The sequence below is a fragment of the Exophiala xenobiotica genome (genome assembly GCF_000835505.1).
Source record: "Exophiala xenobiotica strain CBS 118157 unplaced genomic scaffold supercont1.3, whole genome shotgun sequence".
Classification (NCBI taxonomy): Eukaryota; Fungi; Ascomycota; class Eurotiomycetes; order Chaetothyriales; family Herpotrichiellaceae; genus Exophiala; species Exophiala xenobiotica.
This window is the reverse complement of record NW_013562492.1, coordinates 956,780-977,925: the sequence shown is the minus strand read 5'-3', so window position 1 is coordinate 977,925 and position 21,146 is coordinate 956,780. Positions and strand designations below refer to the sequence as shown.

General features: G+C 53.4%; 9 protein-coding genes across 12 annotated transcripts; 5 read left to right on the top strand and 4 right to left on the bottom strand.

Annotated features, from left to right (window-relative positions):
* Positions 1-158: 158 nt before the first annotated feature.
* PV05_04565 (uncharacterized protein) lies at positions 159-1,802 on the top strand. The gene has a single exon (XM_013460981.1). The coding sequence runs from the start codon at positions 375-377 to the stop codon at positions 1,734-1,736; it is 1,362 nt and encodes a 453-aa protein (XP_013316435.1). The 5' UTR covers positions 159-374; the 3' UTR covers positions 1,737-1,802.
* A 52-nt stretch (positions 1,803-1,854) lies between these two features.
* PV05_04564 (uncharacterized protein) lies at positions 1,855-4,829 on the top strand. Its single transcript, XM_013460980.1, has 3 exons — positions 1,855-2,089; positions 2,141-3,923; positions 3,973-4,829. The coding sequence occupies exons 1-3, from the start codon at positions 2,060-2,062 to the stop codon at positions 4,485-4,487; spliced, it is 2,328 nt and encodes a 775-aa protein (XP_013316434.1). The 5' UTR covers positions 1,855-2,059; the 3' UTR covers positions 4,488-4,829.
* On the bottom strand, positions 4,725-6,325 carry PV05_04563. 2 transcript variants are annotated; one of them, XM_013460979.1, is made up of 2 exons: positions 5,902-6,325; positions 4,725-5,853 (listed from the first exon to the last, which is right to left on the bottom strand). In XM_013460979.1, exons 1-2 carry the CDS (start codon positions 5,922-5,924, stop codon positions 5,085-5,087), a joined length of 792 nt encoding a protein of 263 aa, XP_013316433.1. In that variant the 5' UTR covers positions 5,925-6,325; the 3' UTR covers positions 4,725-5,084. The 2 variants fall into 2 exon arrangements, with proteins under 2 accessions (XP_013316433.1, XP_013316432.1); XM_013460978.1 differs by having other exon boundaries at positions 5,980-6,325.
* A 246-nt stretch (positions 6,326-6,571) lies between these two features.
* PV05_04562 (uncharacterized protein) lies at positions 6,572-8,429 on the bottom strand (the record flags this gene model as incomplete). Its single annotated transcript, XM_013460977.1, has 5 exons — positions 6,572-6,827; positions 6,947-7,680; positions 7,736-8,105; positions 8,196-8,343; positions 8,399-8,429. 5 exons carry the CDS (start codon positions 8,427-8,429, stop codon positions 6,572-6,574), a joined length of 1,539 nt encoding a protein of 512 aa, XP_013316431.1.
* Positions 8,430-8,963: 534 nt separating this feature from the next.
* On the top strand, positions 8,964-10,028 carry PV05_04561 (uncharacterized protein; the record flags this gene model as incomplete). Its single annotated transcript, XM_013460976.1, has 2 exons — positions 8,964-9,275; positions 9,372-10,028. The coding sequence occupies 2 exons, from the start codon at positions 8,964-8,966 to the stop codon at positions 10,026-10,028; spliced, it is 969 nt and encodes a 322-aa protein (XP_013316430.1).
* A 1,851-nt stretch (positions 10,029-11,879) lies between these two features.
* PV05_04560 (uncharacterized protein) lies at positions 11,880-13,735 on the top strand (the record flags this gene model as incomplete). Its single annotated transcript, XM_013460975.1, has 4 exons — positions 11,880-12,281; positions 12,334-12,477; positions 12,541-12,882; positions 13,103-13,735. The coding sequence occupies 4 exons, from the start codon at positions 11,880-11,882 to the stop codon at positions 13,733-13,735; spliced, it is 1,521 nt and encodes a 506-aa protein (XP_013316429.1).
* A 452-nt stretch (positions 13,736-14,187) lies between these two features.
* On the top strand, positions 14,188-16,031 carry PV05_04559 (uncharacterized protein; the record flags this gene model as incomplete). The annotated part of the gene is made up of 2 exons (XM_013460974.1): positions 14,188-14,470; positions 14,650-16,031. The coding sequence occupies 2 exons, from the start codon at positions 14,188-14,190 to the stop codon at positions 16,029-16,031; spliced, it is 1,665 nt and encodes a 554-aa protein (XP_013316428.1).
* A 25-nt stretch (positions 16,032-16,056) lies between these two features.
* PV05_04558 lies at positions 16,057-18,606 on the bottom strand. 3 transcript variants are annotated; one of them, XM_013460973.1, is made up of 6 exons: positions 18,320-18,606; positions 17,841-18,263; positions 17,377-17,765; positions 17,205-17,328; positions 16,587-17,148; positions 16,057-16,526 (listed from the first exon to the last, which is right to left on the bottom strand). In XM_013460973.1, exons 2-6 carry the CDS (start codon positions 18,031-18,033, stop codon positions 16,196-16,198), a joined length of 1,599 nt encoding a protein of 532 aa, XP_013316427.1. In that variant the 5' UTR covers positions 18,034-18,263; positions 18,320-18,606; the 3' UTR covers positions 16,057-16,195. The 3 variants fall into 3 exon arrangements, with proteins under 3 accessions (XP_013316427.1, XP_013316426.1, XP_013316425.1); XM_013460972.1 differs by having other exon boundaries at positions 17,841-18,606; XM_013460971.1 differs by having other exon boundaries at positions 16,057-17,148; positions 17,841-18,606.
* Positions 18,607-18,920: 314 nt separating this feature from the next.
* Positions 18,921-21,026, bottom strand: PV05_04557 (calcium/proton exchanger). The gene is made up of 3 exons (XM_013460970.1): positions 20,632-21,026; positions 20,334-20,583; positions 18,921-20,286 (listed from the first exon to the last, which is right to left on the bottom strand). Exons 2-3 carry the CDS (start codon positions 20,442-20,444, stop codon positions 19,174-19,176), a joined length of 1,224 nt encoding a protein of 407 aa, XP_013316424.1. The 5' UTR covers positions 20,445-20,583; positions 20,632-21,026; the 3' UTR covers positions 18,921-19,173.
* Between the last annotated feature and the right edge of the window lie 120 nt (positions 21,027-21,146).

Below are 21,146 nucleotides of genomic sequence, written 5' to 3'. Positions count from 1 at the left end.
TGATGATGGCGGTGACTGGCCAACAGAATTAGGAGATGCGTGCATGATGCGGGTCAGCAACTCGGACAGTCAGGAGTCGTGTTCGCCCCCTTGTCTCGCACCATGATCTTGGGGGTCCTCACTTCTGGACACCTGTCCTTATATTTGCTGCCTTCACCCAACACTACCATCACTCTTTCTTTCACACGCATCAACCACTTTGACCATCTTATGATTGACCTCCACTTTCCAGTTTATGGTGCTGCCTGCCATGGGGCATAATACTTGAGGATACGTGGCCACTTTGGCCATCATCCATAAACACTACACCATCACATCTACGTAGTGGCATCTCCTCCACACGTCTCCTCGATCACACCAAGCCCGCCGCAACCATGACTGCAATGGACGATATCGTTGACCCCACGATGCTGGACGTCTCTGGCTACGGCGAGTCCTATCCTTCTCCTGCCACTACTGCCGACGATATCAAGGAGTCCAGTCAGCCACCTTCAGAGCAATCCTCCAAGAAGAAGCGGAAGGCATGGGGTCAACCTGTTCCTGAAATCAAACAGATTCTTCCGCCGCGTAAGCGAGCAAAGACAGCAGAAGAGAAGGAACAGAGAAAGAACGAGAGAATTCTACGGAACAGAAGAGCTGCCGACAAGTCGCGACAACGTCAAAAGGCAGCCGTCGCCGAACTCGAGGCTAGGCAAAATCGGATCGTAGAAGAGAACGCTTCTCTGCGTGAACTCTTAGCTCGATATCAGTCAAGATTCGGTGTCCAACAAGACTTCCCAGCACCAGTTCCCGCAGCTGATTCATCCATGTTGGAATTCGACATAGCCTCTACGCCGATCGAACTCAAGTCTGATTCACCATTCACACCCTCCTCGTATGAAACTCCCCAACCTCAACATCCCACACTGGTTCCATCCGACAATACCACTCCTGTCAAACACGAATCTCCAGTCCTAGCACCTCAACTCAACATCATCAACCAACACGTCGAAGCTGAACAGTCTGATACCATGGCGACGTACCAAAGCTTCCCAGCCGTCTCCGGGTTGACACAATATCCTGCCGTGATATTGTGTGACCTGCAGTGTCAACCGGAGACCTGGGCTTTCAAGCTGCCGGCGTTCCCATGCAACCAGACCAACAACTTTGGACTCAGTTACCTCCTGCAAGTCTTCCAGACCTTGACGATATTTCAGACCTTCTCAACGACAACTCTCTTGCCGATCTACAATCTCTTCCAGATTTTGGCACAGAAATTGTCGGCGACCTCGACGGAACAGGATTTCTCCTCCATCCTGAACAATTTCCCACTAATTCATTCTTTGATTTCGATGCCTTCGACACCGACCAGACCAGCGGTCTTCCGCATGAAACTTCTGAGCCGACTACTTGCATGCAGCCCACACATGGCGCGCCTATTGCTGGCAGCGACAGACCGGGCTTTGCAGCAAGTGGTTAGTGAGGACGGTTTCGCCGAAGACCCTGATCGTCGGTGGACGTGGTCGAGTCTGATGACTATTAAGTGGACCATCTTGAGGTTAGAAAAAGAACATCGCAAGATACGACGAAGGGTCTGGGCGAACCGTGATGAAGCACTTTCAGGTGTCAAGGTCATGGCGGGAGTTGATTATCGAGCAGTAGCCAGGAATTCACAGCTTTGGCAAGGGATGAGTCCCAATTGTACTATTACCACGAGAGATGACGGTTATTGGATGCCTGCACAGGAGGTCCATTGAAAGTCCAATGTGGCTTTCCTTTCTTCCATAGATGAATCAGATCAAAAGCGTGTTTTCAAAGTCATATTATCTGGCCAAGTCTTGATCCTAACCCTCTACATGTGGTAGTACTCCAGATGTGCCTTCCACACCCCTCCTACATGACTGACTGCTCTCGGCTCATCATATCACGTGATCCGTATCTCTTGGCGCTGCGCTGCCCGCGTTTGGAGAAGTCGCGGTAAGTTAGAGAAGTTCAAGTGAAAGTCAAGCGCGACCGACCTACAGCCTGGCGCCGGGCAACTGACGAGGTGAAACCATTGAGTTCAGGACCTGCCGCAACCATGCCTCCCTTTAAGGATGAGCATGTGCTCGTAAGTATCTTCTTCGCAACATAGTCTAACCTCGCTAAAGCCACTGTCCAGATCATTGCACCAGGCTCGCAAATCACCGCCGCGCAACTTGGCCTCCCCGAGTCCTTCACTCCGCCACGGTACCGTTTCCCTACTCGAATGTTCCCTGGCGCAAAACCTGGAGAATGGGAACCTGTGCGGATACGTTCCAAAATCACGACCACACGAAAGGAGCCACCACCACAACCACAACTTGGTCAAAACGGGGATGCGAATGTCGAACCACCTGTCACTCACCAGGGAAACGGTGTACCGGCCGCTTCAGAGCAGAAAATTGCTGTGTCCGCGACTACGCATCAAGCACAAGCCGCGCAACCCACTGGCGATGCTGCCAACGGTCAGACATCCGTCGCAGAGCAGGCACACGTCGAACCATTACCAAACGACCAGAGTCAGAACGAAGTCGCTTCCTCTATTGAACAGCCTAAAGCCGAACAAAGCACCTCCGCACCCGCGCCATCGGGGGATGTAGACATGAACGAAGCTCCTACGGCGCAGGAGACGACAGACGAACCCAAACCGGAATCCGACAAGCCGGACACTGAGATGACGGAGGGCGCAAAGCAGGAAGAAACCAAACAAGAGCCTCCCTCTGCTCAAGAGACGATAGCTGGTGCGAAGCCGGAGCCAGACACGGAGATGAAGGAGGCACCACAACAAGAAGTTCCCGAAGAAGCAGAGGAAGAGACAACAGAATCCTTTGAAGATGACCCCTGGAACACAGAAGGCGCCGTTTACCCTTTACAAGAGGGTCGCATCGACAATTGGCCTTGCTTCTTTGCCCTTTTATCGCACATCTACAACATGATTTCACCTCCTTTCCACATGCCTGTGTTATTCGTTTCACAACCTTGCTGGTCTGCGCGAGACAATGAATTGATCACTCAGTACGTCTTTGAGAATTGGAAGATTCCCGCTTTTTGTCTCATGGATGCTGCTCTCACTGGGATCTATGCCTACGGTATACCGACAGCATTGGTGGTTGATGTTGGATACGAAAAGTGCGATGTGACGGCTGTGACAGAGTATCAGGTCAACGAAATTGGTCGAGGCGCTGGTCTGAGCGGCTGTGGTGGACGAACCATGACGAAGAGACTGCAACAAGTTCTGGAGCAGCAGGGATTCAACGAAGATATGGCTGAGCAGTTAAAGAAAAGTCCTATATGCGAGATTCTTCCAGCTGGAACGGCTTACCCACGAGCAGGGCCCAATGCTGCAGCTCCCAATCCTGCTGCTGCTGCTTCCACAGGAGCCTTGGATTCGGGCGTGAATGCCAAGGATGTCGATGGGCTGAGACCCGGTCAAGCACCTAGGGGTCCGGGCACGGGCACTATGGTCGGCGATGAGGCAACGAATGGGGAAGAGGACGACAACGAAGGAGTTTTGGACGTGGCAGCTATTGTTGCTCGCGATAACGCCGCCGAACTCCTTGCGAAGCGAGAGAAGGAGAAGGCTGAGAAAGCGGCTGCGGCCAAAAAAGGAGCTGTTGCTGAGGCTCAAAGACAGCTCCGGCTAAGGAACTCGGAGAAAGAGCGTGCAAGTTTTACGTACACCGAGTATCTTCCAGTCGAGGAAAGCGGTGACGGTGAGCCGACCAGTCGAAAACGAAAGCGCGAGATTGAGGTTGGCGTGGAACGATTCATGGCGGCAACACCTCTGGCCGGATCTGCAGAGGGTATCATTGACACCATCGCAGAGGCGATGCATCACGCGGTGCTGAGCGTACCCGAGGTCGGTTTGAGATCAACGTTATGGGAGAACCTGATCGTTCTTGGTAATGGAAGTCGTATACGAGGTCTGTTGAGCATTCCTTCTTTCTTGCAAGCTTTACTAATTTGTCTCAGGCTTCGCATCTAGCCTCATATCCGCTCTCAACTCGAAATATGTCTTGTCGCCTTCGACCGCCACTATCTTCACCTCGGAACTGCCCTCGAATTTTACTACTCCTGTAGCCACACCAGGCACAAATACTCCCATTCCCGGACAAGGTGGACAACAATTGCATCATCCAGGAGGTGGCGTCAATCCTCTTCTTGTCGCTGCGACGAAGAATATGATGCAGCCGAACCAGCACCTGCAAGTTCCTGGACAGGGCCAACCTGGTCAAGACTTGGGAATGCAATATCATCACAGGGGGTTCAGCCAATCTCCGACATCGATAAAGACTGTCAAGGCACCAGATTACTTTCCCGAGTGGAAGGATCCGAGTGTGAGTGGAATGGAGGAAGCGGCCTTCCTGGGAGCACAAGTCGCTGCCAAAGTCGTGTTTATCGTGGATCAGGGTAACAGTAAGGGATTCTTGACGAGAACGGAGTACAATGACTTGGGACCGGGTGGGATTCACGAGTGCGCATTATGATGTTCGTTCTTGTGATTGGGGACAAGGTTGTCGGACATTGCAGTATCCTGAAATTAGATGGTTGGGTAGCCGTCTGCATTCTGGGCGGGTTTTCTGGTCCCGGGGCATTACCAAAGGTCTAGTCTGGATGGGTCACGATGGTGGAGTAAATAAAGAATCTGGACAGAGCATGGTGTCAAAGGACAGTAAAATGGTCGGCTTCCACGTCGTGATAGGGGTCTGACTTGGAAGATTGAATCAGAACATGCATTTATTGTGAGACTGTGGAACACTGTTTTCAGTCCCTTGTAGAAAGCCGATCAAGTTCGTCCTTGCAAGACGCAGTATCTAGAGGCTTTTGCGTGGAGACTCTCGTCTGCTAGAGAGGCGGTCCCTTTTCAGGCCCTGCTGGCCCAGTTGGAATACTACAAATACTACCTAGTACTCCGTAGTTATACGAGACCCGGGTTGCCTTGAAGAGAAACGAGTATTTATGCGTGGTATCGCGCCTGCACCACCTCCCAGTTTAGGTCCGGTCTTGTCGATCTTGTAGGTCTTGTCGATCTGACTACTGCAGATGCCGGGTGAAGATATGAAAGACTGTGGCCGTCCGCTGGTCTAGAACAGACGCCGGATGAAGATGTGAAGACTGTGGTGTTCTCGCCATTCTCCAGCAAGGAAAACACGTCGACCGGTCAGCTCGTAGACACCGGTCTTGGTCATGCCGGTCTTGTGCATGACTCGCATGCTCGCCGGGTTGCCTTGGTTCACGATTGCTCGGACTGTGACGGACGAGAAGGGGGACCAGAAAGACAGAGACCGCGATCCTGGGGCTCCCGCTCTCTGACAGGATGAGAAGACTGCGTTGACGGACTCGGTGGCGTAGCCTTGACCCCAGGAGGTGGGGAGGAACATGTATGCTAGTTCGACGGTTAGGGGTTTCGTCGTGGTCGCGCTGGTGGTGGTCGTGCTGGTGGTGCTAGTGGTCGTTGTTGTCGGAAGAGTGGTGAGATGTGTGGGGAGGTCGAGGGTGTTGGCATTTAAGGAGGTGAGAGTTACGAGACCGATGAAGGTTGTTGCTGTGGTTGGGTTTTGTGATTGTGATTGCGCATGGGATTGCGATTGCGACTGGTCTACGGTAGTGGGAGTGGTGGTGGTATTGGTTGTCGTTGCGGGTTGATCTGTCTGTTCTCCAACAAGAGGAGGGTCTGGCGATCTAGGGAGCTGATGCACGGCGTAGACGACTCGGTATGTCTTTTCGTCTTCTGCGTCGGAGGTGTCGGGGTTCTGGGGGTTGTCGGTTGGCAAAGGTGCAGGCAGAGGTACAGGCAAGAATCCTGCGATGACCTTCTCCGTGTCCTCGAGGGTCTTTTGTTGGCCGTGAATACTTTGCAAAGTCAGTCGATGCGGGATAAAGTTCAAAAGGGGGCAGTACAGAGAATGAGATACCTCCCGCATGGACCTGGGACTGCAGCAGTAATCAAGAGGAATGGAAATAGAAACACATTCTTACCTCCACCATGTGGCCTTTTCGTTGCTGCGTACTTCATGTAGCCATTCGAGTTCGGGACTGCCTCGCTCTGCTTTCGTGATCAGAGTCAACTTCAGCCGTGGGGTGAAGATGATCGGATCCATAATGTGATGGGAGGGTGTGACTTCCGCTGTGGTTGATTTCGTCGAGGATTTGGCACGGGCATTACAGTATTTGGATCGAAGGTTGGCCCTCTCGGTGGCCCTGGGGAGTGTCCAGACTATATTACGCAGTGGTAGCGAGTAATGTTAGGTGGGATTCCAGCATGGGTGATGGGGCGTACGGACTATGTACAGAAGGGCGTGGAGGTTGAGTACCTAGCCAGGGACCGGCCATGACAAGGTAGTACAAGGGACCGTAAGGAGATGTCTCCACAGGGGTATCATTGCATGTCTTGGCACATTAACCCATACCTGACGGAGCTGACTACGGAGCATTCGTCCAGCCGTTAGGTACCGCGGTTGTGCTGAGACGGCATGGCCTTGCAGTCACCATGGGAGATGTGCGACAGACTTTTCTTTCCCAGCGAGACTACCTAGGGTTTTTATGTACGTGACCAAGTCAGTGACTCAATTTAGTCCCTACTCCAGCCTGGCTCGCCGCTCCTTTCGCGGATGCTCTTTCCCCTCCACATCAGCGTCACAATGCACAGCGGGAAGAAAAACACGATCAAGGCCGCGAAGATGCCGAATGTGGCGCTGAAGTCGATGTGTCTCAACATGTGGGGGACGAAGAATGGCGTCGTGTACGACAGGAGGTTTCGGCTGAGGTTGAACACCAGACTTGCCTCGGCGCCTTGTCGCGGGTATGATTCGAGAATGTACGTCTGACTGTTTGTTTCGAGGTGCAACAGTCAGCTATAATGCGAATGCGGGCGGAAGTGGTGATTGAGTGCGTGAGACACAGGGACATGGTACTAGGGCCAAAGCACGGGTAACGAGCGACTTACATGACTGTCGTGGCGATTTCGACGCCGAAAATGTAGATACCCTGGCCCACCAGCGGCGTGACCCAACTGGACCCGAACTGTATCGAGACACCAAACATGAGCAGTCCCCCCGGAGCAGACACCAGCGCGGGCCAGATGGCCCTGAACCGCATCTCTGGTCTCCATTCCTTGCCTTGACGTAGATGTCGTCTCGCAATGAGGTCGATCGCCGGTCCGGCGTACGCTTCACCGATCAACGCACCAATCAGGCCCGAGAAGGCCGTGAGCCCGACCCCAAGCACGGAAAAGTTGTACGGCGCCGCTTCGAAAATGAGCGGGATTTCGGCCGTAATGCCCACGTGCAGCATGTAGGTGACCCCAAACCAGAAGGAGGCCAAGAACACCGCTGGATAGGTGCACATGATGAACGGGCGGGTGAAGAGGTACGAGAACGTGTGACGCTTGTCCGGGTGACGTTTGGGTATGCGAATGCCGTATCGAGCCCAGAGGCTTGGTTGCGAGCGATCGATAGGGTTGGCCCGGATTTGATCACGGACGTATATCGTCTCCGGGAGGAACACGATTTGCATTAGGAGACCCGTGGCGATGAAGATCAGAGATATCCACTGGGACCATCGCCAGCCCAGGCTCTTGTTGTTGATGATTGCGCCGCCGATAATGCCACCGGCGAAGGGGGAAACGACGATAGCTAGCGTGGATGTACCGACCTTTTTCCCCTTTTCGTGTCGGAAGAACTGGTGGGCATGTCAGCGTTGTGATGGTCTCATGTCTGCAGGAGGTGAGCCTTACAATATCGCCAATACTCGCTGGGCCGAGAGTCCAAAATGCAGATCCGCCTAGACCTTGAATGACTCGCCCAACCATGCAAGCTCCGTAGCTCGGTGCACTTGCAACCACTATCGTGCCGATGACAGAAATCAGATTGGCAAGGAGTAGGACCGGCCGCCGTCCAACAAAATGGCTCAGAGGGCTCCACAGGAATGGACCGACTGCGTAGAGTGCAACGGGAGTGTTGCCCAGGTACACGGCGATGTCCTTTGTTGTTCCGAATGTTTCGGCCAGCTGCAACGTTCCCGGCACAAGTGATGTGACGGCCATGTAGCAGACGAATGCGAGGTACGAGATGGTGCTCATTGCCATGTGTTTGCGGAAGGATGACCTTTGATGGTTGATATTGTGTTAGACGAGAAGAGAACTGCCGGGGGTGACACCGCAGGACAAGGGTAGGGCGCTGCTCGACGTTGCTTACCAGTTCAAGGGATCGTTGGGGTCATCGGAAGGCTGGGGCATCAAGATGATGCCATCTCGCATCTTGAGCGCACCGTTGATGCTCGAGTCACTGGCATCTTGACTGTCTGTGATCGCTCCTTTCTCTTCTCTGTTTGGGGCCTGATCTTCTAGCTTATGGTTAGTACAGAGCCGCAGACAGCGTCCAAGGAAAGGAAGGCTTACCCAGGTGGTTCGAGTCGACTTTCGTGGCCATGTTTGTGAATGCGCGTAAACGTCCAATGTGCTCGGCTCCATGCGTGCGTAGAGTGCGGGCAGTGATAGAACGTTATATAACAAGCTCTCAGTGCTTCGCAAGCGTTGCTATCCCTCCGCGATTCCATGCTCGGAACAGCTTCCTGGAGAATGGCTCACCCATTGTGGAGGCACGGGGTAGGTCTTTTGTTGCTGTATCCACTTTTGTCGGCTCCGGGTGTATGCTTCCCATGGCCTCGCCCAATGAGCATCCCCCTTTGACACTGTTCCACCGGGTGCACTCATCCGGACAACGAAGCGAGCAGGCCGCTGTGGCTGATGAATACAAAATGCGCTCCAATGGCAGATATCCCCGGAGGGGGTAGGAGGGCCCGTCCAGGCATTCATGCAAGGGTGTCCACTTGACAAGGAGCTCGTCACGAGGTTGGTCGATCGCTTCTGATATTTCAATCTCATACATACCCCAGAATGCTTCAGCAATACCACATTGACCTACCTCTGATATACCACACCTGCCGAGGTGTATCTTTCAGCCATGCCATCAGCGGTTCCTGCCCAAGTGCCCACCTCATCAGCTGCCGCGGTGCAGGATGCCAGCACAAAAATCATCTCAACGACGCAACGGACTACGCCGGTGCCAAAATCGACCCAGGTCCTTGTCAGGGTGAACTACACAGGAGTTTGCGCGTCCGACCTGCATCTGAGCAGGCGAGACCTGCCTTATCTTCAACCTACCGTATCCATTGCTGGACATGAAGGTACTGGAGAGATTGCCTCCCTAGGACCCGAGGTCGACTCTACGACTTGGAACGTGGGCGACCGTGTGGCGATCCGATGGCTGCATAAGGTATGCGAACAATGCGAGATGTGCACGACTGGGTACGAGAACCTGTGCCCCAACCGAAAAATAAGTGGCAAAGATGTCGAGGGGTGCTTTGCCCAGTACGCCTTGGCCGACTCGGAGTATCTCGTTCGCATTCCCGAGGGCGTCAGTGACGCTGACGCTGCGCCGATACTGTGCGCCGGGGTGACAGTCTTCAAGGCGCTGAAACTAGCGCAGTTACGAAAAGGATCCTGGGTTGCTATTGCCGGAGCGGGCGGGGGCCTCGGGCATCTTGCGATCCAGTACGCGCGAGCGATGGGACTGCGACCGCTTGCGTTGGATGCAAAGAAGCGTGGCATTTGCTTGAGTATCGGCGCGGAAGCTTATCTCGACGTACTGGAGACGAGCGACTGCATCGCCGAGGTGCAGAAATTGACAGACGGCGGCGCATCTGGAGCACTAATATGTGCATCAAACGGAAGGGCATACGCCGATGCAGTCAAGTACCTCCGCCGGGCAGGGACACTGGTCTGCATCGGATTGCCTCCGAAGCCATCGCCTATACCGGTGCTGCCAGAAGACTTCATAGCGAGGGGCATCAAAATCATGGGAACGTCGACGGGCACGTTGAAGGATACTGAAGAAGCCTTGAAATATGTGGCACGTGGTGAAGTGAAGCCAAGGCTGGTCGAGAGATCATTGGACGATATTGAACAGGTGTTGCGGGACATTGAGGAGGCGAAAGTCGAGGGGAGGGTTGTCATCAAGATAGAGTGATAGGGAAATGTCCGCTTCAATACAGCCCTCGGAATGGGAGGTAGCAAAACAGTGGTTCAATCAATAGCCCCGAAATAACTCCAGAGTGGTTGATGCACCACTGGATTGTTCTGAAGATGTGCGATTAGTGGGAGCCAGCTGAAATTGTGTCGAGGGTGATTGTCATCCATCAACAACATAGATAGCTTTGACACCGTCCGAGGTGATGCGGCCAAAAGTGTCGAATGGCGTCTCCGTTCGGAGGACGATGGGACGTATGGGGTAAACACGGGACTGTCCTTGTTTGAGGTGCTCCTCGGGATTCCGAATGCCCCGACCTTCTCGTGGATTCAAAGGCCATTGACTCCTATGGTCAGGACTGGAGCTTGTGCAAGAAGTAGTGTACTCCATCAAATGATGAGTCGGTCCGTCCAGTGCAAAAGGACGAGATCGGTGGCCTTTTGTCGCCGGATAGCAGGTTGCGATACTGCACTTCATCGGGTACATGTACCCTTAGCCGCCGGTTCACCTCATCTCGTGGTGGTGGCGAATTGCGGAGACACTGTCGGCTGATCAGACCCATGGAAGCAAGCAGATGTGAAGGGAGTAGTAAGGAACGTCGTTGGGATAGGTATAGCAGCTTCCCTGAAGGAGCGAATGGGTTGGTGGTCATTCACTGCTGTCCACATCTGCCACAGTAGAGTACCTGGAAGAGTACCTGGTAGGGTAGAGAGACGGAGTCATTCACACGAAGTGAAGCCGCCAAGACGCGTCCTCGGTGCTTTCTCATGCCGAGTCTATAGGAGGCAACTGTACCGAGTCCGTGTTCTTTTGATTCCATCCCACACTCAGCCTCACCCTCCACCTGCTGTTCTCACCCGCTCAGAGGTAGTGATAAGAAAACACCGGTTAACGATGCCTGCGCAATTGGAGACGCACTTCCCAGCGTATCTGATCTCTATTGGACCCTTCCGCTTCTCCAACAGCTTGCATGCGAACGAAACATGGGAAATGCGGGAGAGACGGTCAGAGGGAGACCACTAATGCTGATCGACGTCCCAAAAGACAGCCCACGACAGCCTTAGTTCCAACGCCGAGTGCATCAATCCGTCACAGATCTACAGAATAGGCCGTTTCAAAACCAAGGAAGCAGTACTATCAGAGCCGTCTATGACTTGGCGGCATCCGATCAGTCGAAGTGTCGTACAGCTATTGGACCTCGTGGACCTCTCTCCGCACTGTTAAATCTGTCGGCATGGGCCATGCCTTTTAGCCGACTGCCGCTGCAATGGCTAGCTTCAAGAGCGCTTCAATGGCTTGTCCATTATTGGCACTTTTCCAGCATCGGCGCAACATGTGGTCAAACTGGTACTGGCCAGATGGAATGATCCTTGACCTTACCCGTCTTCTGCCCTGAAAGATCATCCTTGGCCACGTTCTCGGCGTGCGGAGTACCATCAGTGATTGCTCTAACGGAGGGCAAGCGATGAGTCCTGTTGGCGGTGCAATACCCGCTCCTGCATTCCTCGCGTCAAATCGCGTCAAAACGGCAATAGCATTGCTATCTACAAGTAAGTATCACTTCCCCACGGGGCTTTGGGGGTTATTAGCATCGTACAGTATACCCCTCGCCGTCCCCTATTTTCCTCGGTTGTCCGAATCGAATGTCGACTGGTGCCGTGACATGACCCCCAAGGCGCGTGCTTCGTTGGTTCAAATAGGGTTCGATGCCCACGATACCTCGCTTGCTGCAGATCACTCTTCCAAACTGCCTCTTCTCCTTCACATCGATTGAGTCCTTACTCGCTTCATTTTCGCCCTCTATCTAAGCCTAGGTCGCCCGCACCTAAGGCAGGACGACGCCTCAACGCCATGGCAGGCATTACCACTCTCCCAGAACCCATCACTATGTCGAAGGAGATAGAGTTGGATACTAAGGGCATCCATGTCGAGAAGTTGCCCGAGCATGAGAATCTGGTGGCACGCATGAATGCGCTCGATCCTCCTGTCACCCCTGAAGAGGAAGCGCGCGTGAGACGGAAGATCGATCTTCGCCTTCCTCCCTTTCTTCTGGTGCTCTACATGTTTACATGGCTGGATCGTGGTGCCCTGGGAAATGCCGCGTTGATGGATATCAAGACAGATATAAACCTGTCTGGCCCGCAATTCAGCCTCGCTGTGAGCATGTTCTTCGTCGGTACATGCGTTGCCGACCTGTTCACCAATATCGGCATGCGATATATTAGGCCAAGTCTCTATCTCGCTGGCGCAATGGTGCCCACTCTCTACTTTGCGACTATTTGGAAGCCTTGCTGATCGAGAATAGGTCGTCTGGGGCGCCGTGGCCTCACTGCAGGCTGTCGCAGGAGGGGCGGCAGGAATGTACGCTATCAGATTCTTCCTGGGTGTGTTCGAAGCTGCGTTCATCTCTGGGGCACCCTACCTGACTACCGTTCTTTATCCACGAGCTGTGAGTTCAGGCTTCTCGTTGTCCACCTTCCTGACCCGATGTGCCCGATGTTGATGATAGCAGGAATGGGGCAAACGCATCTGCGTCTACCTGGCCGCAACTCCACTTGCCGGCGCCTTTGGCGGCTGGATAGCATACGGCATTGCGCACATCAGCAACCCTGGCATCCACAATTGGCAAGTCCTTTTCATCCTTGAAGGCCTTCTGACGGTCGCTTTCGGCATTGCTTGTATCTGGGTTCTGCCCGACCGCCCACACAACACCCGCTGGCTCACACCCAGAGAACGAGATGTTGCCGACTGGCGTATGATGCGCGATGGGAATCGAACGCACGGTAAGATCCATTGGGCCGTCGTCTTCACACAATTGCAGGACTGGCGTCTCTGGTTGAACATTGCTATCTATGTAAGTCCCTTGATCTTTCTTGTCTTATCGTACCAGGCCTCTCTTCTCTTCGTTGCCCTAAGCGTTCATCCCGACTCCATACCGTCTTGGTCCATTGCTCTTCTTGAAGCCATCCCAAGTGACGAGCTATCATACCATGAATGGCCTGCTGATCTTTCCTTCGGAGGCGCTTCGCCTCTCACCTCTGAAGACTCTGTTACTGACCCTTCGACCTCACTAGATGTCCCAAGTAATCTCAACCTACACAATCGCAACCTTCACCCCTATAATCGTCAAGACAATGGGCTTCACCAACGTCAAAGCCCAATTGATGACCGCTCCACCCTACGTCGTCGCTTTCGTCATGGTCTTTGTGGTCGGATACCTGTCCGACCGTTTCCGCTCCTGTTCAGGCATCATGGTCATCAACTCCGTCGTTGCGGCGATAGGCAATCTCATGCTCGTCCTCGTCCCCGCGCATCACAACAACGTACGTTATGGCGCAACGTTCCTGACCATCTCCGGCATTCTGTCCGGTGTGACTTTGTCCGTGGGCAATATTACGGGCAATTGTTGCGGTGATATCAAGAAGGCTATTGCGACGGGACTGTTCCAAGCGTTCGGCTCCACCATGGGCGTTGCGACTGGCTATCTGTTCCCACAGAAGGACGGACCGTCGTACCAGACCGGGTTTTGGACGTTGTTTGCGTGTACGTGTTTCACGGGCGTTGGGTCCGCGGTGGTCACGGTGCTCAACGTGCGTGAGAACAGGAGAAGGGATGCTGCGACGGGGAAGCCGCCGACTGATCGAGTCATCAATTTTGATGAGGACGGCATGATGGAGAGACATCCGCATTGGAGGTATTATAGATGATCCTTTACTAGTCTCTGCTGGCCCGATAATAGGAGGTATGGAGATGAGCAAGGCTGTTTGGGTAAGGGGACAGAGATGATGGGAAGCACGTTGAATATGGTCATTAACGTCGGTCCCTCAGCGCAATAGTGAGGTGCCGAACGACTATAGAGGTGAGAATGAGCTTGTCAGTCTAGATGCACACGTCTTCCTGACCTGGTGCTACACGTGTCGCGACCCGTCTCAATTCGTTCCATCATACCCTCCCGTAGGTGCAACCTTCTCCGTAGACCAGTACTCGGGTCATTAAAACACCGAGCAATCGCGGAGAATGGCCGGGGACCCCACCAATAGCCATCTATGTAATGTACCCGAGGTACTGTAGTCTTTGTCAAGCACAGTATGAAACAACACTGTGATTCTGTATTCTTGTGGATGGGGCACGCTTGAAGAACGTACGGAGTACTATAGCCATGTCATTCCTGCTGGAGCGGCACAGTTGCAACGCAACCTCGACGACCGCCCGGTGGAAGGCTGTCGAGCTGCTGACTTGGCCGCTGTTGAACGAGGCAAGACGGACATTCAGTGCCAGGCAGTGCTTAAGAGAGCGACGGCTTCCCTTGGCTGAAGAGCGACAACCGCCAATTCCAAGACACGCTTCTTCCAAAGTATACCAAAGTGCCGACGACGCCATTTCAGATCTCAAGGATGGCACGACCGTTCTCAGCGCTGGCTTCGGGCTAAGTGGAGTTGCAGGTACGTTCATCCTACACCCCATCAGACACTGCCAGACTCTTCTCTACTGGTTTGCTCGTATGCTTCTCTGCAGTTCTGATTCTTTGTTCTCTGCTCCCTGTTTGTATGCCTTTCTGCTTTCCAAGGCGTAGCGCGAGAGCCAGGGGACACGACTGACATGCGCTGTGGACGTCTGCTAGAAACACTCATCGACGCGATCCGCAAAAAGGGAACCCGCAATCTCACCGTGGTCTCGAACAACGCAGGCGCTGGCGAATACGGGCTCGCGAAACTCACATCGACAGGCCAGATTTCGCGCATGGTCGTCTCGTTCATCGGCAACAACAAGTCGCTCGGCCAGCAGTACCACGACGGCCGCGTGGCCATCGAACTCTGCCCGCAAGGCACGATCGCCGAACGGCTACGCGCCGCGGGCGCGGGGATCCCGGCGTTCTTCACGGGCACGGGGTCACGCACGCTGATCGAGACCGGCGGGATCCCGATCCGGCTGGGGCCCAAGGACCCTGCGACGGGGAAACACGCGGTCGTCGAGCCCGGCCGGCCCAGGGAGACCCGAATCTTCGACGACGGGCGCAGCTACATGATGGAGACGGCGCTGCGGGGCGACCTGGCCATCGTGCGGGCCTGGAAGGTCGACGAGGCCGGGAACTGCATCTTCCGCAGCACCACCAAGACGTACGGAGTGCTCATGCCCAAGGCGGCCAAGATGGCCGTGGTCGAGGCCGAAAACATCGTGCCCGTCGGCGCGCTGGACCCAGACCACATCGATCTGCCGGGCATATATATCGACCGTATCTGTCCCGCGACGAGTGAGAAGCATATCGAGAAACTCGTGCTTGCGTCTGCGTCTGACTCGGAGAACGTACCTGCAGAGAAGAAGAAGTCTGAGGAAGCCGTCAAGAGGGATAGGATCGCTAGACGGGCGGCGAAGGAGTTGAAGGACGGCATGTACGTGAATCTGGGCGTCGGCATCCCCACGCTCGCGCCGAGTTTCTTGCCGCCTCGCACAAAGGTGTGGCTGCAGTCTGAGAATGGGATCATCGGGATGGGTCCGTACCCGAGCACAAAAGAGGAGGCCGACCCAGATACGATCAACGCGGGCAAGGAAGCTGTGACGCTTGTGCCGGGCGCATCGACGTTCGATTCGGCGGAGAGCTTCGGCATGATTCGCGGCGGACATATTGACGTCTCACTCCTGGGGGCGCTCCAGGTCAGTGCGACGGGTGACTTGGCGAACTATATCGTCCCGGGGAAGGCGTTCAATGGGATGGGTGGCGCAATGGACCTGGTGAGCAACCCGGACAGGACGAAGATTGTCGTGTGTACGTATCACAGCGATAAGGACGGACGCAGTAAGATCGTAGATAGCTGTGACTTGCCACTCACGGGGAAGGGAGTAGTGAGCACCATCATTACGGAGTTGGGAGTGTTTCAGGTCGATAGAACCGGTGGGAAGGGGCTGGTGCTCACCGAGACGGCGGACGGTGTGAGTGTGGACATGGTAAGGGAGAGGACCGCTGCCAAGTTCACTGTTGCAGAGGACTTGGGGACAATGGAGTAGATATAGGCGATGGACTCGGGATCATCGAGGAACGGAGCAGGAGACTCGGATGGTTTCCTGTACACTCTTGATGCGATTGTGTGCTAAGTATGTACTGGCTTTATCAGGAAAAGAGTATTTCGTGTTCATGCTTTTCGTGACCATTCCTGCTGCTACATCCCAGCTTAGAGCGCATCGATCCTGCCCAGTAGCCACTGCAAATGCCGATACGAGCTCCGGGGCTGGAATTGTGGCTGCATGTGTCCACTCAGATACGTCTCCGCCCACATGAGTCCTCGCTCGTAGTGCTGAATGCCCATGATGCCTTGAGTCGGTCCATCCAGGCCACCGAACCCGCTTGACACGAATACCTCTTGGTACTGGACATCTGGTATCCTGATCGAGATCGGCTTAGAAGGCGCGGACTGGAAACCCAGCTTGCCATTCCATGTCATATTCTGGATCGCAAGAAGTGTACCGTTGGTCAAGATTTCAAGGTCAAGGTCGCCATTAGACCTAACGGTAGGTGTTAGCTCAGATCTGATTTTTTTTAAGCGATGCACATAGGGAACATACACGAGAACACGATTCGTTGCCTCAATAACGCGAGGCAGCACCATCTGGATTGGGTCTGCACTCAGATCATTCTCGTCTTCTGGACCATTATCTTCAGCGACGAACACCGGCCCCGTGCATAGTTCCCAGTCAGTCGTCAATGGAGCGTGCATCGCCTTCTTGACGTCTGTGCGATTGAAATAAGGCGGCAGTCCAGGATATGAGTAGATTAGATCCGAAGGGAAACCGAGGGGATCAGACAGGAGCGGACACTGCAGGTTCGGCTCGTAAACGTTGAAGCAAGGATTGACAGAGTATGCGGTATCGTACACGCTATCCCAGAGATCACAGCCTGGATCCGCGGTAGTGTTCAAGTACGTTGGTGGTTGAGTACCGTTGGGCGGGAAGTGCATGAAATTCTTGCGGTACTGGGAATAACCACATTTTTGGTCCATGTCTGCCAGCTTCGAGACATACGACTGATTGAAGCCCATGATGTTGTTGTTCTGCTGGATCCAAGGGTATACGGATAACGCATTGGCTGTGGGCCAGGAGCCGATACAAGGATCATACACAAGTGCGCCTATGGCGAATTTGTCAGATTGTCTTGGGATGCAGGCCAATATCGGAGAGACTTACCAGAGACATTGAAATGTGTGGTGTCGTTCTGGTCGAGCATGGCGTTTGCTACATAGGGTACGTAGCGCCCCGCGTACGATTCGCCGGTCACATAGATCGAGTAGTTGCTGATGTTAAAGATTGTCTAGAGACATCTGTGAGCCTGATTCAACCTTCAGAAGGTCAGTAATACTTGGAAGTTTCTGAAGAACTCCACAAATTCAAGTGCGGGTCCTTCTTCGTCCGTGGCGGTTGCATCGCCAGGTGAGAACCCCACACCAATGGGATACTCGACCCAGAGCATGTTTGTCAAGTTGACCCAGGAATATGGGTTGATGGTCGGGGAATACTGTCCCCAAGCCCATTGAATGCGGCCATTTTCCTGCAGAAAGGCTTCAAGCGAGCTGCATCCGGGCCCTCCGTTGAACCAAATGGTGACCTCCTTGACCGGCGGGCCAACGCGAGGCTGGTAAACAAAGAACATACCACGACTGTCATCGGACATGTTCAGGGGAATGACCCCGCTATACATTTCAGTCATAAAGCTTTGTGGGACCTCAGGCAATGATTCCACGAAGTATTCTGCAGTTGAACATAGTCAGCGTTTCGAACTCCATTGGCGGGTAATTCGAGGACGTGGCATATTCATGAGCTTACTCTTGGTCTTGTTGGTGTAGTACAGTCGCTCCGATGCCGCCGCAGTCTCACGGCCTAGCAGAGAGCGAGCTCGCATTTCTTCCATTGCCTGCGGCGTGAAGCCTCTCCGGTGAGCGACATCACGACGTGCTGACACAATACCAAGGAGAAGGCTGCAAAGTAGCAGAACTCTATCCAGATGTTGAAGCGTCATATCGTCAGCGCATGCGATGGAGTTTGCGAGAAAGAGATAACGTTGAAGTAAAGGTGAGCTGGTGCAGCTCCGTGCTACTTATGGACTCTAGCGAACACCCGCAGTGAAAGTCCTCTGAGCCAGGGTCGGTCCAGTGATATGGGGTAGCATTTGTTGCACTTGCCGATCAGTCGATAGCTATCGGTAGGATCAAGGTGTTCTCCACCCCGACTTTGCCGATAGAAGCAGCGCTGTCTAGAGATTAGTGTGATCTCTGGAGGTTCTTTGTACCCGATAGGACGCTTGCCTGATTCATTGATCAGGTAGGGATTCCTGATCATCAGGCATCCACAAGGTTAATCACGAAGGTCCTGACATAGAGGGTCGCCCCATTCACTCAGCATGAAAGATAGCGGACTCTCCTGACCGCGGCACACCCAGACAGTCATGGTTGCAGGCGTGCGCCTTTGCATCAAGAACATCTTGAAATGCTGTCAGGCAGTCCAGCGTGGAGTGACAGGCTAAAGGCAGAGCAGATTTAGGCTCGATTTGTTGTGGGTATGGTGATAAAGAGGTGCAGAACTTTACTTTGACCTATGTCAGCAAGCACAACGGTGTGGCCGAGTGCCTTGCGAGTCATATCAAAGGCCCACTGTGCCGGGTAAGCCCAGCAAAGCTTCCGTGAGCTTCCTTGAGCTTGTGTCTGATCGTTATCAGTCAAAGGGACCTCCTCTGAGGTCTGATAAGGAGATGGTGCTAGACCACAATAGGAAGCAGTCGCAAGTGTTACATCGCGCGGCCGCTACCTCTGATGTAGTTAAGGCGCGTCCTGCTATCGAAGCACGACAACGTCATGTGGGGAGTGCAAAGCAAAGCAGAACCTGCTCAGAAGAGCCATATTTGGATTCGCAGCCGGACATATACTTCTGGGCTCGGGATGCAGGCCAGCTCTAACTCCTGCTGACTGCCCTCTGCAGCATAAAGAGTGTTGCGGACAGTCCAGCGCAACGGAAGCGTATTTTTGTTGGACAGCACAGCGAGAGTCGGCATTCTTGCATAATAGCATCTGTGGTCTCCAGATATTCCAAAGTCACGCTCGAATCGGCGAGACCGGTGCCAATTGTCTGACATTAGTCTCCAGGTGAGTGTCGCGGTCTCGACTTAGTTCTGAGGCGTGGGAACGAGAAATGCCCCGACTGCTATAATGAAATAGCATGCACACAATATGCTTCCCTCCAAAGCATTGGTTCTTGAGTTGAGGATCAAACAATTCACCAAGAATGTAGTGGCAAACAACGCCACAATCTCGAAAAGCCCAAAGTACATCGTCATGTCCTTTTGCATGGCCCAACCGCACAGTATGACAAGTGGCGTCACGAACAGGGATATCTGGACCGATGAACCGACAGATACACCAATCGCTAGATCGAAATTGCCCCTTGCGGCGACAATGATGGCGGTCAGCAGTTCAGCACAGTTGCCGGCTATAGGGAGGATTATCAGGCCGATGAATGCTTGAGAAAACGGTCCTGAGGAGATCATTTCATCAAGAGTATTCACCAGCAGTTCTGCACAAATTGCCACAAGAAGTGACGACACAATAAGGAGTAAGATTGATGTCTTGCGGCCAATAACGGGACTCATCTCGGGTAATGCTTCAACACTGCCCGGGAGATCGTTGGTCGAGGGGTTATTGCCGAGGAGAAATCGAGGCAGGTTCGAGGTAGAGTGTCGTTGATGATCAGATGTTTGACTGTGGCTGCGATGAGAATCTCTCGACTGTGATCGGTAACGTTGGTGTTGATGATAGATGGACTGTGCTGATAATGTCTTTTTGTCACCATGCGTGTTTCGTGCTTGGCTCAGAAGCGCTTGAGATTCTTCATCGGGTCGATTCCGAGTGTGCCACCGGCTTTCGTCCTCATCAAAGGAAGTATTGGCTTCATTAGGACCTGCGATCGGTGCTAGCTCCACGCTGTCTCTTCGCAGATCGCCAGTCGACAGATGATAGTCTACCATTTCTTCATCCTCAAAGCGTATGGATCGAGGAAGGATGCAAGGTGTCGAGGATTCTCTACCCCGGCTATCATGAGACGTCCTGGCTGGCAAAAAAGGAGGCGGGTCATTCAAGGCAGTTGTCGAAGATGGTTTTCTGACCTGGAAGAAGATATAGAGGAGGTAGATGACTAATAAAGTAAATGAGGATACACGACTCAGTATCAGCACAGCCACTTTCGCAGTTTTGTCATCGTCGAACGTGTGGTAGAAAGCATTCTGAGAGACATTAGACTTCGTCAGTGCTTCGTGAGTGTCTCACTCACAGGTATTAAAAGACTGAATACTGACACGCTAAGGAGGCAGGCAAGGCCTTGTGCTTCTTCTTTGTCATGGTCTTGTTCATGATTGTGAAGACTGCCTGCCAAAATTGCCATTCCGAGTATGAGCAAGAGGTTGACCAGGATCGAGCCCAGAATGGAAGCCTGCACCACTTCGAATTGATTGTGATAGAGAGCAGCTCTGTAGAAGTCTATGAGCCTGGAGAAGCCAGATGTATCCGTCTAGTCTTACATACTGTGCGAAGTCAGTTCATGCGCCCATGAAGGCAACCGAGTCACTCACAAAAGAACAATTTCAACCAGATTTCCAAACGTCACGTTCACCAAGGCCCCAATCGGCATCCCCAGACTCTCTCGAGATGTTTTCGGTGGCATATGTGAGCAAGGAGGACAAAGGGATGACAGCAATGACATTTGAGCTGAAGACTATTACGGGGTTTGCATGGACGAAGTAGCTTGTAATGGCCAGAGGTACAATCACGAGCAGGACATTCAACCACGAGGAAGTCGCTATCGTGTGACTGCAAGAAAGGAATCTTTTCCAACTATCACAGATGACAGCAGACACCCTTCGAAGAGACTGCGCCATCAGCTGGGTCGGTCTGAGGTGTCGAGAAAGAAAGGAAGCAGGTCGTGGCATGTCGAGGAAGATCAAGATGCGGATGGACTGGCCTGGCATGTCCTGCATGTCGACGCTCGGTCCGGAGTAGTCGGGTCTCACCAGCCGGAGCCGCTAGTTACTCCCCACGATTCCCTTGTCACCGGGTTGCTGGATGATTGGCTACAAGCCAGGATTTC

What these genes read in the sequence shown, in the direction of transcription:
- PV05_04565 (XM_013460981.1), top strand. Translation starts at nt 375, where the DNA reads ATGACTGCAATGGACGATATCGTTGACCCCACGATGCTGGACGTCTCT.
- PV05_04564 (XM_013460980.1), top strand. Translation starts at nt 2,060, where the DNA reads ATGCCTCCCTTTAAGGATGAGCATGTGCTC. An exon ending in TTAAGGATGAGCATGTGCTC is followed by an intron (nt 2,090 to 2,140) that starts GTAAGTATCTTC and finishes GCCACTGTCCAG; the next exon opens with ATCATTGCACCAGGCTCGCA. An exon ending in TAATGGAAGTCGTATACGAG is followed by an intron (nt 3,924 to 3,972) that starts GTCTGTTGAGCA and finishes AATTTGTCTCAG; the next exon opens with GCTTCGCATCTAGCCTCATA.
- PV05_04563 (XM_013460978.1), bottom strand. Translation starts at nt 6,101, where the DNA reads ATGGATCCGATCATCTTCACCCCACGGCTGAAGTTGACTCTGATCACG. An exon ending in GAAAAGGCCACATGGTGGAG is followed by an intron (nt 5,854 to 5,979) that starts GTAAGAATGTGT and finishes GACTTTGCAAAG; the next exon opens with TATTCACGGCCAACAAAAGA.
- PV05_04558 (XM_013460971.1), bottom strand. Translation starts at nt 18,033, where the DNA reads ATGACGCTTCAACATCTGGATAGAGTTCTGCTACTTTGCAGCCTTCTC. An exon ending in AGTTCTTCAGAAACTTCCAA is followed by an intron (nt 17,329 to 17,376) that starts GTATTACTGACC and finishes AGATGTCTCTAG; the next exon opens with ACAATCTTTAACATCAGCAA. An exon ending in CACACATTTCAATGTCTCTG is followed by an intron (nt 17,149 to 17,204) that starts GTAAGTCTCTCC and finishes AATTCGCCATAG; the next exon opens with GCGCACTTGTGTATGATCCT.
- PV05_04557 (XM_013460970.1), bottom strand. Translation starts at nt 20,444, where the DNA reads ATGGCAATTTTGGCAGGCAGTCTTCACAATCATGAACAAGACCATGAC. An exon ending in TATTCAGTCTTTTAATACCT is followed by an intron (nt 20,287 to 20,333) that starts GTGAGTGAGACA and finishes AATGTCTCTCAG; the next exon opens with AATGCTTTCTACCACACGTT.